At 39.9% G+C, this 16,675-nt stretch overlaps 2 protein-coding genes across 2 annotated transcripts; one reads left to right on the top strand and one right to left on the bottom strand.

Moving 5' to 3' along the window:
• Positions 1-34: 34 nt before the first annotated feature.
• Positions 35-14,250, top strand: LOC5511020 (U2 small nuclear ribonucleoprotein auxiliary factor 35 kDa subunit-related protein 1). The gene is made up of 15 exons (XM_048731988.1): positions 35-156; positions 386-477; positions 847-880; positions 1,153-1,215; positions 1,653-1,761; positions 2,065-2,151; positions 3,247-3,291; positions 3,635-3,709; positions 5,130-5,185; positions 5,776-5,896; positions 9,987-10,079; positions 10,396-10,451; positions 10,864-10,973; positions 12,171-13,062; positions 13,770-14,250. Exons 1-15 carry the CDS (start codon positions 83-85, stop codon positions 13,993-13,995), a joined length of 2,133 nt encoding a protein of 710 aa, XP_048587945.1. The 5' UTR covers positions 35-82; the 3' UTR covers positions 13,996-14,250.
• Positions 7,003-8,863, bottom strand: LOC125572128 (somatostatin receptor type 2-like). Its single transcript, XM_048731995.1, has one exon. It carries the CDS (start codon positions 8,253-8,255, stop codon positions 7,599-7,601), a length of 657 nt encoding a protein of 218 aa, XP_048587952.1. The 5' UTR covers positions 8,256-8,863; the 3' UTR covers positions 7,003-7,598.
• Positions 14,251-16,675: the final 2,425 nt, after the last annotated feature.

Genomic DNA, 16,675 nt, shown 5'->3' with positions numbered 1-16,675 from the left:
TATGGCTTGCGGGCTCTTACTCATTGGCTTCCTGTGGATTATTATTTGGGCGAGAAGGCTGGTACAGAGCTATCAAACCAATATGGCCGCCGAAGAAGACGGCGCGAAACATGAGGAAGGTCAAGCAAAAGAGGCTTTACAGCGGCAGAAATTAAAGTAACAATGCATTCATAACTACTCGGAACCTTTTAAATAATAAACTTGCTTCATTGCAAAGGAATAGATAACGCCTGTCGCTGATTTTAAATAAGTTAATGACATTGCAACTAACTTTAGCTTGCTTTAATTACTATAAACTTTCCAATTCAAACCATAAAATGTCTTCGCATTTGTTGTTGTGGCTACTAATTATTTAGTAAATGGTGAATAAATTAATATCTTTCAGCCACAAGCAGTTTCGTCGGCTTATTTACAAAGAGAAACGTCGAGTGAAGAGGCAGCGAGAAGCAGAAAAACGAAAGGAACTCGAAGAACAAGGTAAAATACTAGAGAGCAACAAATTTCCCCGTCTCTTCCCTTTCACGCATCTCTCTTCACGTTTGTAAGGAAATCAAGAAAAAGGTAATATTTGAGAGCCCTTAGCTCAGAGTGCTATCTACCTATCTCTCATTGCAATGTGCCATTTCAGATGATAGGATTTGAGTGAGAGATGAGGTTTTGGCAGTTTTTTGCTAGTTGTAAAAATAGTGTGAAGCGAAACATTTGGTAAAAATTGACTTTTATGTGGATGCATTACCAATCACTCCATGTGTGAGTGATTGTGTCTTCAACTCATTTTGCATGGCACATTTTTACAAGCAATGCTTTCCCATTTATACATGCAATGCTGTTAATTCTATTTTACAGAGAGATGGAGATTTGAGAATGATGCATATTACAGGTAAAGAAATCTTATGCTCTAAATGTTGTTAGTTTATTTATTGTTCAAAATAAATTCCAACCAATAAAGATTAAAGTTTTTTCAGCTTGACTTAATGGGGGGGGGGGGGGGGGGGGTACTGTATACTTATTTGTGAGTATCATACATAGTTAAGCCTCCTATGAAAGAGCGCTTTGTCTGGGCGCTTACAAGCAGTTAAAGTATATTCATACATTATGGGAATTACAAATTACCTATTCTATGGTGTACCTTTCTTGGTACCATTATTTTAGGGCAAGAGTGGAAGCCAGAGAAAAAGCTGCTGAAAGAAAACAAAAAGAAGAGGAAGAAGAAAGGTATGCCAATCCTTTTTTAGATAACCTTTGAAAATGAAGTGATATAAAACAGCCTTTTCTTTAAAGAAGGGACACACCTAAAAATGTCAGTTTGTTCATTTGCAAGTGCCGGTAATAAAGCAGAAAAGAACCATGAATCACAATATTTCTCTACCAAATGAAGAGAAAACAATGGGATATTGTTTGAATTATTGTCATCACTTGAGTTTTATTTATCACTGTTACTCATACAAAGCCTTTTAAATCTGAGAATTGGCTTTTGCCATTAGGCATTTGCTCTGACAACAGTTTTTTAAAAGGTTTAATGCGCAGTTCTGTAGCAAATGCATTATTTTTTTTAAATGTTAAAGCTGAAGAGAACAGGGTATTGTCTTTTTTGTGTAGATCATTCCACTGGGTTTTCACATACTACAGTCATGCTCTTATCCCTCTTGCAGAAAAGTGCAGGAGCGTTTGTGGCTTGAGAGAGAGGAGATAGCTCAACAAGAATTTCAAAGGCGACTTGAGCGGGAAGAGAAACGGGAACAGGAGAGACTTGAACAAGAGGTGGGTGATACAGAGGGTAAATAGAATGGGTTGTGACAATAACCGTAAATTCTAAAAATATTTTCATTTCACAGTCCCTTAAAAAAAGCTTTAACTTAAACTTTTAATATAGAAGAGACTTGAACAGGAGGTGATACAAAGGTGTGAACCAATCATGAAATGACCATGACCATAATATAGATATTTTCTACTATAGACATTTTCATTGTGATAGGCCTTATTACACAATGGCCTTATTACCTTAGGTCTATCAAGTTCACACCCCTTATACAGTGGAAAGTTTTTTAATTTTTTCACCAACAGAGCAGGATCCGTGAGGAATGGGAGGAACAAGAGAGAAAAGAGAAAGAAAGACAGGAGCGCAAACAGAAATCCATCAAGGAAAAAGAGGTGATTGCATGGCCGTGGAAGGTGGTACTCTACCTATATCCCACATGTGTTATTCCATTTATCCCTATTAGGCCTAATTAAGTTGCTATACTTTTCATGTGCCACTTCAAATGAAAATGTATGCAAATGAAGATTTGCTACAATTATTTCAAATCTTAATAAATTCACAAAATTTTGAGAGTTCTAAAATCCATGAGATCATTGTGACCTAAAAAATTCATACAATCAACGGTACTATCAATATTTATTTAACTTACATTGTGTATCAAGGCATTAGACGATGAAGTGAGAATTTAATTATGTTGAAAGCTTGAATATGTAAACTGTCAATTCGATATCCTTAACAATACTAAACACATGGAATCAAGACGACTTTGAATCAGAGATCTCATTCAAGGGTGTTCATCTGCCAACAAGTGACTCTCTCCATCCTGGATAAATGTATCTTTTATGCTATACCACAACCTTATTTAATTTTTTTGGGGGGAAGGGGACGGCATGCTATTCTGCATGAACTATTCCTAGAAACCTTACTACTTTTTACATCATATGAATACCAGCTAGAATCTCTGGGGAATATAACACTGCAAAAACTAGCAAAAAAAAAAAAATTATTGGTATTTGCAGTCAGTTTGTCTGAGACTGGGGCTTCTAATATATCTGTGTCTAGTAGATTTATATAGTGCACATATTAGGTGAATTTAAACCTGGACTACTCTACTCAAAATTTATTAAGCCATTATAAATAAGCTGTATGCAATGATGGAATATTAAAACATGGCAAAAATCTTTACAATGGTTGGAATGAAAAGATTTGTTAGGTGATAGCTTTATTCAGGACTCTCTAACTTTTCCAGTCAGGGGTAGCTTAGGAACCCAATCTGTCTTGTGTTTCATTGTGTAGTGCAATAAAAAATAAGTAATTTTCAGTGAAGTGTTAGTTACCAAGCAGACATAGTTTTAGTTTTCATTTCAATCAAAATCTTATTCCTATGCCACAGATGAGGTTAACTTAATTGTCAACACTTAACTGACTTGTATCACCTAGATCCAATCTTCAGTAACATTGGTGCTTTATCAACTTGCTTTCATTAGAATGCAGTCTTCAAGGAGCTTGACAAGGAACAATCAACTAGCCAGGTACTATCAAACAAAACTATTATAGCATTTTCCATGGCATAGGACTGTCTGTCAGTCCGTCTGCTGTCTGTGTAGCCCATCTATCTCTTCATGTAATTCTTCAGGGCCATAGCCCAGGGGGTTTCAGGGATTCAGAAAAAAAAAACACCAGAGTGGATGGTCCTTTCTATTGAATTAAATCAAGTATCACTGCAAGAAGATAAGCTACCTCAGAAAAAATGGTGTCCTAATTGGATAAATGTACTCAAAATTCTGGCTATGGGCCTTTTTGTTTATGTGGATCCCTGGTCTACTATTTGTTGATTTCTTGTTCAAAGTATTCCCCAACATTATCTACCCCCAGGGCCATTCTAAAGACGAGCCATGGCACAATCCCCTTGCTCCAAGCACCAGATCTGCAAACTTTGGCACAGAGCAGGTAAGGGGAATAATACTGATACTCATTTGGTATAAAACATCATATTTGGGATTTTATTGGAAGGGAAACCAGTTATGATACAAACAGTTAATAGGGTCTGTCAGCCAGCATTTTGACATCCTACTAAAATACCAGGAAGTATCCATTTCCATCGGCTGATTAAGGGACGCTATTGCCACATTTGCAATTGAACTAAGCTAAAGAAGTATAAAATTTTGTTTTTAGGTGGTTTTATGAGATTTTAAGAAGTTTTTTTATTTCAATTTTGATTGAAAACAATAACAATGGTGTAGTTGACTTGTGCTCTTTAAAAATAATGTTGTTTCCCCCTCCCTCCCCTCCTGGTGGAATTCTGGGTGGGGGGATGCATAATCAGTTATAGGCGTGATTTGGGAGACTTGGCAAATTTCATACTGAAAAAATACCAGCGTAGAATCTCATAGCCTACGTGTAGCTGCTGCCTCGTAGTGTCTACGCAACGGTGGTGATAATCATGTTCAGTGACGCCATTGTAATAAATTTGAATAAATTAATTTTGACAGTTGTGCATGGTTTTCTCTTATTCAGTGCACGAAACACGTCCAGGTTTCGTTCTGCAAAACAAACATTCCAACATCTCCCTATAATGCTGCTACTTTCCAAGTGCACATTCCTTCGTTTTATTTCTGCTAATGTATACCTGCATTCTTTGTACTGTAAGAGGGTAATTGAGAAAGATTACGACATGTATCTCTTGGATAGTCTAGCCCCTTTGGATAGAACTTGGAAAATAACTAAAATAACGGAATTGCTTGGTAAATGAAAGACTTTCTGTAGCCAGTAGGAAACTAGAAAGGCCCATAAAGACATCAGCATCATCATTCAGAAAAGAGATAGCCTTCTCTTGTTCTTTTTGTGGTTTCTCTTTCTCAAATGACTTTGACACATCTCCTAAGGCTTAACTAAGGACGGATTTTTCTTGAATAGGTGGTAGAGTCGTTGTGTTTTTATCCTTATTTAAACCGCTCGATAAACTCACACCAGGAACAGCGGGAACCGATTATTTCTACTTCTGATCTGAGCCGATCAAAATATCCAAGAGAACTTACTGAGTGAGTGGCCAATCAGAGACTATTATAGGTTTTCCTGCTAATGTCGTGACGTCACGGAACATGATTATCGCTGCCGTTGCATAGACGCAAGTCAGCGGCTACACGTAGGCTAAGAATCTCACAATCCTTACTTCGAACACTGCAACCCTAAAATACCTGGATGTCTAATACTCTGAACATCAACTCTATAGATATTCAGTTGGGTTTTTATTTAACTCAGGATATTGAACTGTGCCTTCTACAGTTTACTACACATGTTACCCTAGCTTATAACCCTTTGGTTTATTGCTTTTTTGGAGATATAACTTCAGTTGTGTTGTTTTTCACAGGATACTGTAAACTGTGCCTTCTACCTCAAGACTGGATCATGTAGATTTGGAGAAAGGTTGGTTTCTTGTTTTAAACAACACAAGCTTGGTGTTTTACATTGTCCTTAAATAAGGGATAATACCTAAACATCTGCAAAACAGCTCTGTTTTCTGAGGCTTACAGCATTAAACTCAACCCTGTGTCCCCATAAAACCTCCACAGACTAGTTTTTCCACAGTTTGTAGTCTTTTTAGTTGTACAATTTGGTATATTACTGTCATTATAGTCTTATGACATCATCATTGCTTAAAGCTGTTTTTTTTTTTCGTTTTTAAAAACTGCCAAACACCTGGATGCAGGCTAACAAAGACCCTGTTAAACTCTGTCATTACCCATTTATAGTGAAATAATTAAGAATGATTAACGAATAATTTAAAATAGCTGCTAGTTCAGCTCATACGCTTATGTGAGTAAACAAGAGACTCCTAAACATTGATTATTTGGATTTATATTTTATTATTGTCTATCTCTCGTGAGGTCACAGCTATAATTGCCAATAAAATCTCTAGCGTCCCCCTTCTAATTCCTGGCATGTTTTCAGATGTTCACGACAACACCCTCGCCCGCCTTCTAGCATCCCCCTTTTAATTCCTGGCATGTTTTCAGATGTTCACGACAACACCCTCGCCCACCTTCTAGCGTCACCCTTCTAATTCCTGGCATGTACCAGGACATCCAGTTATACCAGGGAATGCTGGACGAAGCAGACCACGACACAGGGCTTGAGGTATGTATGCCTCACTGGCACCACCCTGGGTCTAAAGCCCAAGCTGCCAGCCTCCGTACTAGCAAAACGTTGAATAGGAGAAAATATCCATTTCCATCTGCTGATTTGGGTAAGCTATTGCAATATTACCAATTAAATTTAGTAAATGGTTTATAAAACTTTGTTTTTAGATGGTTATTTCAAAATTCCATCACATAATTTGTCTTCAAATATTGAAAACAACGATTAAAGTGTGACTGAAGTGTGACTGATTTGATGGCTTGAATCCTAAGTACAACTAGTATTTCGTACCTGATTCTGAGTTTCAATATGCACTCTTCAATGGTTTGATGCTAATTTGAAGTTATATTTACTGTTTGTCTAACCATTTATCTAACATTAACTGCAAGCGATGCATCAAAAACTAGACTTGGGTTTTCCTCTACACGTGGATTTTCTCCTTATAAATTAAATAAAATAAAACTTATATAGCACTTTAATATCACCTATTGCATATAGTGCTTTATTTTAAATCTTTTACATATTCAATGTCCCATCTTGGAACTGAGGAACACAAGCTTCTATAAGTTCACATAATTTAATAAGTCAAATTTAAGTCAGAGAAACAGAAAGATAATTGCCATGTCACGACTGAGAATCAAACCCATTTCAGCAGAGGTGAGAGGCCACTGATGCAGGTACACATTGTGGTTCCTCCCACTTCATACTTGGGTTTTTCCCCTATACATGGGGTTTTCCCCTATACATGGGTGTTCCCTATACTTGGCTTTTCCCCAACACACCGATGTTCCCTATACTTGGGGTTTTCCCCTATACATGGGTGTTCCCTATACTTGGGTGTTCCACTATACACAGGTGTTCCCTATACTTGGGTTTCCCCCTATACATGGGTGTTCTCCTATACACGGGTGTTCCCTATACATGGGTGTTTCTTTAAACATGGGTTTTCCCCTATACACGGGTGTTCCCTATACTTGGGTTTTCCCCTATACATGGATGTTCCCTATACATGGGTGTTCCTTTAAACACGGGTTTTTCCATATACATGGGTGTTCCTTTAAACACAGGTTTTCCCATATATATGGGTGTTACCTATACATGGGTGTTGTTTTAAACATGGGGTTTCCCCTATACACGGGTATTCCCTATACTTGGGTTTTCCCCTATACATAGGTGTTCCTTTAAACTAGGTTTTCCCCTATACATGGGTGTTCCTTTAAACTAGGTTTTCCCCTATACATGGGTGTTCCTTTAAACTAGGTTTTCCCCTATACATGGGTGTTCCTTTAAACTAGTTTTTCCCCTATACATGGGTGTTCCTTTAAACTAGGTTTTCCCCTATACTTGGGTTTATGGATGTTACTTTAAACATGGGTTTTTTCCCTAAACGTTTTTCTCTCTATACATTGATTTTCCAATATAAACGGGTGTTTCTTTACACATAAGGTTTCCCCTACGGATGGGTTTTTCCCAACTCGTTTTTGATGTAGCTGAGCATCTCCCCAAGCTCCTTCCCGAGTGAAGAGCACATGCGCACTTGTATCAAAGGGTTGGCGGCCGCTTTCAGGAAAGGGATCACTCTTGTCAGCTTGGCAGCGTTGTATACGTCTCTTGGCATGCGGCTCTTCAGAATCGTGACCAAACAAACCGGCACGAAGCTGATGGCGAACGTGACAGTCATCATAATGGCCAGGAAAATGATTCACCGCCTGTTCGCCGCTTCTTCCTGAGCTGGCACATTCAGCGGAGCCACAGAGTTTCCGAAGTAGACCTCCTTTCCGATGCACGCGTAGCAGAATGTTATGACGACTAGGGGAATAAACACTACGACAATCCCAGCGAAGATTTCGTACGCGGACCTGGTATGTTCGCCTGGTATGTCAAAGGTGCATTTTTGGCCTTTTGCGCTGTAGCCCAAGAAGATGAACACAGGGAGAACTAAGGCGAACGTTAGAAGCCATATCGCGGCGACGGCATAACGCACTGTATCGTCCCTCAGCTTGAACCTGGCGCTCATCGGGTGCACGACCGCCTGGTAGCGTTCCACAGCGAGGACGGTGAGGGTAAAGATACTGGCTAGGAGAGCTGTACCTGTCACTCCAGGACCTATAAACACCTTGCAAAGGGCATCCGCAAAGAGACCTTCGTTCATGTCGTAACGCAAGGGAACGAAATAAGCCCATAGCAGCGTTATAAGGTACGCCAGTGCGAGGTTCCCGACGAAGGACAGAGTTGTTGTACGAAGTGATCGCTTTCTTACGAGCGCCACTACTATCCAGGCGTTGCCAACTGAGCTGAGCGCAAAGATTATAGCGTTGGATGCGTATACTATCGTGTTATAAGGAGCGAAGAGTTCCATTTTCTTGTTCTGCGTCGCTGTGCTTTCCCAAAACCCCAGCTGTAGTTATTCTGTCCTCTTTCTCTCATCTGAACTGTTTTTTAGTGTTGAAACTTTAGAAGCTGCTTTCTTCGACATTCAACCAAGTTCTAGCAACCAAGTTTTAGCCTCTGAGTCGTTAACGTCGTACTCACATCCTTAACAATTATACTTGCTTTTCGCCCTTTCCCTGTCTCGAAAACTCATCTACATTATTTACACATGCCTTGTCGCTTTTGCCAACACTGCTTCGCTTGTGGCTTGGTGTGCTTAAGCTTAGTAAGAATCGGGAAGTGCTAAGAATCGGAGTTGTTTACGGTCGTGAGAGACCATCCAAAAAGAGTGCAAGAAAAGGGTTGAGAAGTCTAGGCAGTCGTGGGAGGAGTTGAAAAATAGTCCATCAAGAGAGTGCAGAAGAAAAAAAAGCTATTGGTTGAACAACAAGGAAGGGGAAAGAGGTTTTGAGAATGTCTTGTTCTTAGAATGAGGGTTCTCAAAAAAATTATTCTATATTCATGAAGATAAGGTTTCTTTTTCCGTTTCAGGCTTCCTTATTTTCACAAATCTACACAGTAAGGAATGTATTCTTTTTATGTAACCAATGTAACTGGCCCTTTCCCCTGTTTCTAGTTTCTAGTACCCTATTATGGTAAATGGGATTAGAAATTTATGTCTCGCTATTCTATTTCACGTCAAAAGAACACGGGTTCAATATGTTATCTTTCAGTATTTGCAAAGATTTGACTAGCCTTTAATTGATTGTATAAAAAAATGAAAACAAACTTCCTCATTTTCGTATCTATTTTCCGTTACCCACCTGCTTGGTAATGGGAGTACATCACGTAAAAAACACTTTTCGTTTCTCTCATCACTTAGTGCTATTATTAGACATATTTAGCAATAATGACAAGTTCAACTGGTTGCCCAGTGTGCTAGCACAGGACCTAATGCATCGTACTTTCGTTATCTTTTGTTTGTTACAATACGTTTCATCACATATCGTATATTATATAATACAATGGAAATATGACAATTTTTCGTCTCGCCTGTTAGACGTCATAAGTGTCGTAACCAAACTTCATGAAATAAATAAATAAAGGCCTTTTAATATTAAAATCCTCGAGGCCAAACATCAACGAATTCAAAGTCGTTTTCTTTCCAACAGGGTTTTATCCCGGTTTTTCGTATCGGGCGTGTGTGTATTAGTACATACACCACGTATTGCATTTAATATTTGAATTTAATAAATAAATGTGTAGTGGTACCATTGTCCGCACACACCCAGCATGAGTCCCCGTCGAGACATGGCAAAGTGTGTTTCTGTTTCTCGGAATTTGACTAATTGGTCGTATGTGGCTTGCTAGAAGCTTGTGTTCCTCAGTTTGAGCATGGAGATTCTTAATAAGTATTTGTATTTAAGTGTGTATTTGTATTTATTACTGCTATAAAGAAATAATTTACCCACAAAACTAACCAAATTATTTTGTTTTCCTGTTGTTTTGCTATTAAACACTGTACACAAAACTAACTCACGAAACTTGATCTGTTTATACGATTTGAAATCCTAGCTCGCAGTGATATTCAATTTTCTTTCATTTAAGTGGACGTACAGTCAAGGGGGTCTGTTCCTCCAAACACATCGAACTCCCCTGGCTTCTAGCTACAGACCTGACTGGCTCCATCTTTTATTTGCCTCTGTTGTTTATTGTTTAGTACGATGACCACGAGTCGTTCGAGCGCTATGAAGAATTCTTCAATGACGTCTTGCCAGAGTTCGAGAAAGCGGGCAAAGTGGTACAATTTAAGGTGAGGAGCATTGAAAATGTAAATAAATTTGTGTACTCAAAGACAAGTGGGTGTGTGTGGGTAGGGGGAGTGGGTGCTTTGTGTTAATACATTCATATACTCGGCGGCAAGGGGATTGAGTAGTCAAGGCGTGAGGGGTGAGCGACAAAGAGTAGTTATTAAAGGGTGACGGGTTGTGGGGTGTGGCAAGGGGGTATAGAGGAACGGCAGGGGGTCCAGAAAACCTCTCCTAATACCGAACAACTGGAAAACATGAGAAATCCCTGGTGATGGCAGTACTCACTGCACCACTGATGTTCTGTGCTTGTTTGTTTAGGCGTGCTGTAATTACGAGCCCCACCTGAGAGGCAACGTCTACGTCCAGTTCAAAGAGTATGTGCTCTATATACAGTCATCACTAGACACACTGCTATCTTGTGTTTCTTGTTTGCACTCCTGAATAAAAATAAATAAAAACGTCTTATTGTTTTATTTATCTACTAGTTTATAAATTTTTAATTTATTAAATAAGATAAATAATCGCGAACTGTTCTAGGGCTATTCTTGATAGATGCAAGTGTTAAGGTATCGATTTCCAGAAAATTATAAATTGAATGTTGCATTTATCATTATTCAGTAGACACGACTACCACGTTAGAAAATTGAGACCCAAAGTTGGGGGTATATATATTTTTTACATATTCTCAATTAAACTCCAGGCTGAACGTTCTTTAAATGAGAGCTTTGGAATAATGAGTGTGGATTGTTTTATCTTTTGGCGTTTTACACAATTTGTCCTTTGCAGTGAGGAGAGTTGCGCCCGTGCGTTCGCTGCGTTTAATGGCCGATGGTACGCTCAGAAGCAGCTGTCATGCGAGTTCTCGCCCGTCACGAGGTGGAAGTCTGCTATTTGCGGTAAGGGCTCAATTGATAGTTTTTAACAGCACCATTAGCAACTTTAAAGGGGCAGCGTCATATTGGAGGCTTTTAATTGTCTACAAACAATTCTTTGTTTCCGTGCCGGAGAGCTATTGCAAAGGTCTTACCATACTTCCCCTTTAACTGTACCAGGAGACTGGCGCAATACCTACCCTATAACACAACTCTTACCCTAAGACTATTACTTCCGTAACACGACTCCTGCCGTAACAAGACTTCCGCCGTAACAAGACTTCCACCCTAACACGACCATCCTATTAAACACGACTTCCACCGTAACACGACTCCTACGTAACACGACTTTCACCGTAACACTACTCCTACATAACACAGCTCCTTTCGTAACACGACTTCTACCGTAACACGACTTCTACCGTAAGACGATTCCTACCGTAACACGACTTCTACCGTAACACGACTCCTACCGTAACACGACTCCTATCGTAACACGACTCCTATCGTAACACAACTCCTACCGTAACACGACTCCTACCGTAACACGACTTCTACCGTAACACGACTTCTACCGTAACACGACTTCTACCGTAACACGACTCCTACCGTAACACGACTCCTACCGTAACACGACTCCTACCGTAACACGACTCCTATCGTAACACGACTCCTACCGTAATACGACTCCTACTGTAAGACCACTCCTACCGTAACACGACTCCCGCCATAACACGACTCCTACAATAACACGACTCCACCGTAACACGACTCCTATCGTAACAACTCCTACCGTAACACGACTCCTATAGTAACACAGCTCCTACCGTAACACGACTCTTACCGTAACACGACTTCTACAGTATCACGACTTCCACCTGACTCCCGCCATAACACGACTCCTACAATAACACGACTCCACCGTAACACGACTCCACCGTAACAAGACTCCCGCCATAACACGACTCCACCGTAACACGACTCCACCGTAACACGACTCCACCGTAACAAGACTCCTTCCCTAACACGACTTCCACCTTAACACGACTCCTACAGTAACACTACTCCTATCGCAACACAACTCCTGCAATAACCCGTCTTCCACCCTTACACGACTTCCACCATAATATATATATATATATATATATATATATATATATATATATATATATAAAGGACTTTTTTCTCTGTTTACTGATCTGCATTTATCTCTCTCCACAGGGCTGTTTACTCGCAAACGCTGCCCACGTGGCAAGAATTGTAACTTTCTACACGTGTACCGTAACCCTGGCGACGCCTTTCGTAACATGGACCTCGGCAGAGATGACTTGAGCCCAGGCCGCACGCCCTACTCGGAGCGCGGGTCCGAGCGAGGAAGCACTAGGGCATGGAGGCGAGAAGGAAGCGTGCGTGAAGATCGCGATAGACGTGCACATAGTCGTGACAGAGACCGGGGTAGAACGACTTCACGTGATAGAGACTGGGATGAGCATCGTGAAAAATACCGTGATCGTATTCGTGAACGAGATAGATTCGGTCGTGATAGACGTGAACGCAGTGAGCGAGATCTCGAACGACAAAGTCGTGACCGTGATACGCGGCGTGGCCGTAATTCAAAACATGATCGAGATAGGCGTGACCGTGATTCAACACATGATAGAGATACGCGTGATCGTGATGAAGATGCGCGTGACTGTGATCGAGGTACGCCTGATCGTGATTCAAAATGTGATAGAGATACGCGTGACCGAGACTCAAAACGTGATAGAGATACGCATGACCGTGATTCAACACGTGATGAAGATACGCATGAGATTGATATACCCGATGGTCGAGAGCGTGACCATGAAGACAATCGCTCACGTGCTTCATCACGAGCTTCGTCACGTGCATCATCACGTGAGCGTGACGCACGAAACCGCGGTCGGTACAAGATTGAACGTGACGCAAGGAAACGCGCTTCAAGTGATAGCGAAGACAGTACAAGTAAAGAAGACCGTCTTCTTGATGAGGGCAAAAGTCGTGGTCGTAGCCACAAGTCTAAGAAGAGGCGCAGGCAAGACGGGGAGGAGACTGGGGATGACGCTAATGGCACCGCTGATACACATGACAGGTGGGCCGGTGGTCGCTTTAGAGGGCATCGGTGGAAGTTTATTGGTGAAATTAAAGATAACTGATAAAGATAACTTCACCGGGTGTTTTAAATTTATCCTGTGGTAGTTCTTAAATAACTGGCCACAAAAAGGTTTTATTACAAATATCCTTTGGTACGGCTTTAGATAAGTGGTCGCTTTACAGGGCGGTTTATGAAAGGTGTCTTTTAAAAGTGTCTATCTGTTGGTAACGTCTGCTCTGATTCAAGCTGTAATATGTCTGTAAAGCTATAAGTGTAAAAAAATCGCCTGCCTTTGAAAGATAACTACGCGAATGTTTCTTGGATTTAATGGGTTTTGCCGTCGTCTTAAAGGGATGAGCAAATAATCGTGATGATAACGAAAAAAACCTTAGTGGGGTAGCGGCTTCTTTACGCAGGTGGCAAGGTGATAATCGCGCTAACAATAAGCGCTAAGAACAGAAGTTTAAAGGTTTACCTCTTCAACGGTTTCTATTGGCAACTGAAAAAAGATATCAAATGTGTGATATGGGGGCAATGACATGAAAAATATAAGTAATATTGGAGCAATATAATAAAAGATATAAGTAATATTTGAATAAGCCTCAGATATTAACGTCCAATCTACTCAGGCATGATTAATTTGAAAAAACAATCAATAACCTGCATGGAAAAATACCTATTTCTCCTTTATATTAATTTTGCAGAACCTCTCCTGAAAGTGAAGGCGGGGAAAACAGGGAAACAGAGAGGACCAATTCGCTTTCGCCACCTTCACAATACAAACATCGGCATTCTCACAAACACAAGCGACGTCTCAAGAGTAAGAAACACAAACGCCACTCAAAGCACAAGCGAAAGAAGGACAAAAAGAGCAGTAGCTCTGAAGATAGAGACTCGTCTCATGAGAGTAGTGATAAGAAAGAGGTATAAGAAGAGAGAAAAATAAAAGAAAATTTTGGCTCATGGCGCGCACCATGTTTTCTCTGGCGTGCACAATATTTTTCTATTTTTATTCACACCTAGCGCGTCAGCTTTTGCATTTTGTTTCAGCTGTCTGAGCTGTGCCCCATATATTTCCGCTAATACCGTCGTCAAATCCCCTTTTGTAAATGCTCTCGTAGGAGTTTCGGATAAGTATCGGATAAGAGGCAGATGATGACGTAAATAAAACAAACTTCTCAAAAAGGTTTACGTTTTTATTTTTCCTTCAGGGTCGTGACATTTATGATAGAGTGTTGCAAAAATATATACGCGATTGAATATGTTCTTGATTGGTTAATTTAATTTTTATTGTTCAATTATGCAATATACGTTTATTTATTCAGTTTGTATTTTTATAAGCAATATTTATGCTGGCGGTTTCAGTTCAACAATGGCTGGTTTGCCTGGAGACTTGCTTCTAACGAAAAAAAACAATATAATGATACACGTTACATACAAAACATAGAACTACGAATCAGACAATAAACCTTTGTTTATTAGAATTTCCGCAAAATTTGAAATAACCCAGCTTCTATACAGTACGATCACTAGTTCCGTATCACTTCATATTAAAATTGCTCTATTTTTTTTTCGGAGGACCCAATGCTCATGATTGTTTCTAAGACGACTACAAATTTACCTATGCATAGAAAAGAATACACATTTTCAAATGTCAACATCCTGAAAGATTACGGGTCCAGGGGTCGTTTCTCAAAAGTCCCGATGAACTCGGAAACCCGGAAAGTCACCCGGTGGTAAGGCCCCGATAAACACTTCGGGTGTTTCTCAAAACGCCCGCTATTTTCGGGCCCGGAAAAAATCCCGGTAACTTACGGGAGCTCAAGAGCTCCCGTTAACTTACCGGGAATTAATTTTAATGCGAAAATTGATACCCCAAACGATGTTTTTCCTAAATATTTTCAGCTGAATTTATAAATCAACCATTCATCTTAAAATAGCCAAGTTGAAATATCCAATATGGTGCTTTTTTTCCGATGAAATCTCGCCATTTTCAAGTTGTGTCGAGTTAGTGAGTTTTCATCACTTGAGGGAACCATTCCACTGCCCGATAAGAAGTGAGCCAATCACGGCTAACATAATTTTAAGGGATTCCCTACCAGCCAATCAGGTTTCTTTTCTGTCAAATGATTTGACATTCAGCTGTCACCGTGTGCCAAAAAAGATGCGAAGGTACTAAAAGTTTTGTTTCAAAATGATACTTTATCTACTTGTTCTTTGTCTTTCTTTCGAAAAGTGCCGATGCCACAGCAGTGTTTGGGGTACCAGTTGTCTACAGAAATCGACAAGTCTACGATTTTTATTGATATTCAATAATTATTTAGCCAATATATTCATTAACTCTGAAAATTATAATTTGCTTATCGAGAACCCGTAAACAACCGGGACCCTACCGCTAGCTTTGTGAAACGCTCTTCCTCGCCCGGAAAAGTATCCCGAAAACTCTCCCGGTACCCTATCTTTGGGGGTTTCATTAAAAGTGACTCCCGATGTTAACGCTAGCTCTTGAATTCCCGCAAGTTTATCGGGATTTGTTAAAATGGAACGCAAGAAGGGGAACGCTAAAAATGGAACGCTCAAATGGAACGCTCAAAAGGGAACGCTCAAAAGTTAACGCTTAAGTGGAACCCTCAAAAGGGAACCCTCAAAGGGAAGGCTCAAAAGGGAACGCTCAATTTAGGATGTAACGCAATTTTGGGTAGCAACTCAGTGCATATAGCCATATGCTTTTTTCTGTTTGCACATAGTTGTAGTAGTTCCGTATAGGTGTTCCGTATCACTCAAATATTTTGTCGTCTGGTACGAGTTTTTTTTTTTTTCATTTGAGAATCAATAAAAACTTATTTACTGACTAACATATTACATCCCTTCCTTTATGCTTAAAATTAGTGTATAAAAATGGTTTTGGCTTCGCAATGCAGCAGGTTAACAAACCAACAACCGTCAATGGGCTTTCGCTCGCCCGCCTAACAAAACGGTGTGAATGCAAAAGTGTAGAGGATAACAAGATAAGGTTAGACCAAGAATTGGTTGATTTTTTTTTGTTAATTTTCGTGCACGAGAGCTCAACAAAACCGTTTTTATTTACAAAAACAAAAAGTGAATGCTACGCTACGGCCCGCAATACGTTGTTGTCGTTCTTTTATTAAGAGTTCTTCGATAACAATCCCATATCCCTTTTTAAGTTAGCCAGCTAATGATTTAACTATGGTTAATCTTGGCCGTTTTATTTAATCATACTAGCATATTGATATATAGATATCACAGTTATTTTATCGAGCGCTAAAAAATATCAAGGAGATTGTCTTTAAAATGAAGTCATTCATTCAGCCGAATGACTGAGATCAAAGGCCCAGATAATAAAAATTAACCGTTAAGATTTGACATTTTTGGGAATGAAATTATTAATTGTGAATACAAATCATTCCTTTTCGCGGCTTTATTTCTGCAGTCAAACCAAAACACACTATGGGCGCGTTCTTGTTGAATTACATGGGTGCCTCTGAAATGGTTCTTGTTTAATTACACGGGCGCATCTCAAATGTTTCTTGATTCACCTCAGCTTCCACCGTAGTACGTCTGCAAAGGAGTTTTCGAAGGGCCGTACGAA

This window comes from Nematostella vectensis, chromosome 9, assembly GCF_932526225.1.
Source record: "Nematostella vectensis chromosome 9, jaNemVect1.1, whole genome shotgun sequence".
NCBI lineage: Eukaryota > Metazoa > Cnidaria > Anthozoa > Actiniaria > Edwardsiidae > Nematostella > Nematostella vectensis.
Note: the sequence above shows the minus strand (reverse complement) of the source record. Positions and strands in the feature narration are given on the sequence as shown.

Bases quoted from the DNA above. Each gene is read 5' to 3' on its own strand.
- LOC5511020 (XM_048731988.1), top strand. From the start codon at position 83: ATGGCCGCCGAAGAAGACGGCGCGAAACATGAGGAAGGTCAAGCAAAA. The intron at 1,762-2,064 runs GTGGGTGATACA...TTTCACCAACAG, and splicing joins AGGAGAGACTTGAACAAGAG to AGCAGGATCCGTGAGGAATG. The intron at 3,710-5,129 runs GTAAGGGGAATA...TGTTTTTCACAG, and splicing joins CAAACTTTGGCACAGAGCAG to GATACTGTAAACTGTGCCTT.
- LOC125572128 (XM_048731995.1), bottom strand. From the start codon at position 8,255: ATGGAACTCTTCGCTCCTTATAACACGATAGTATACGCATCCAACGCT.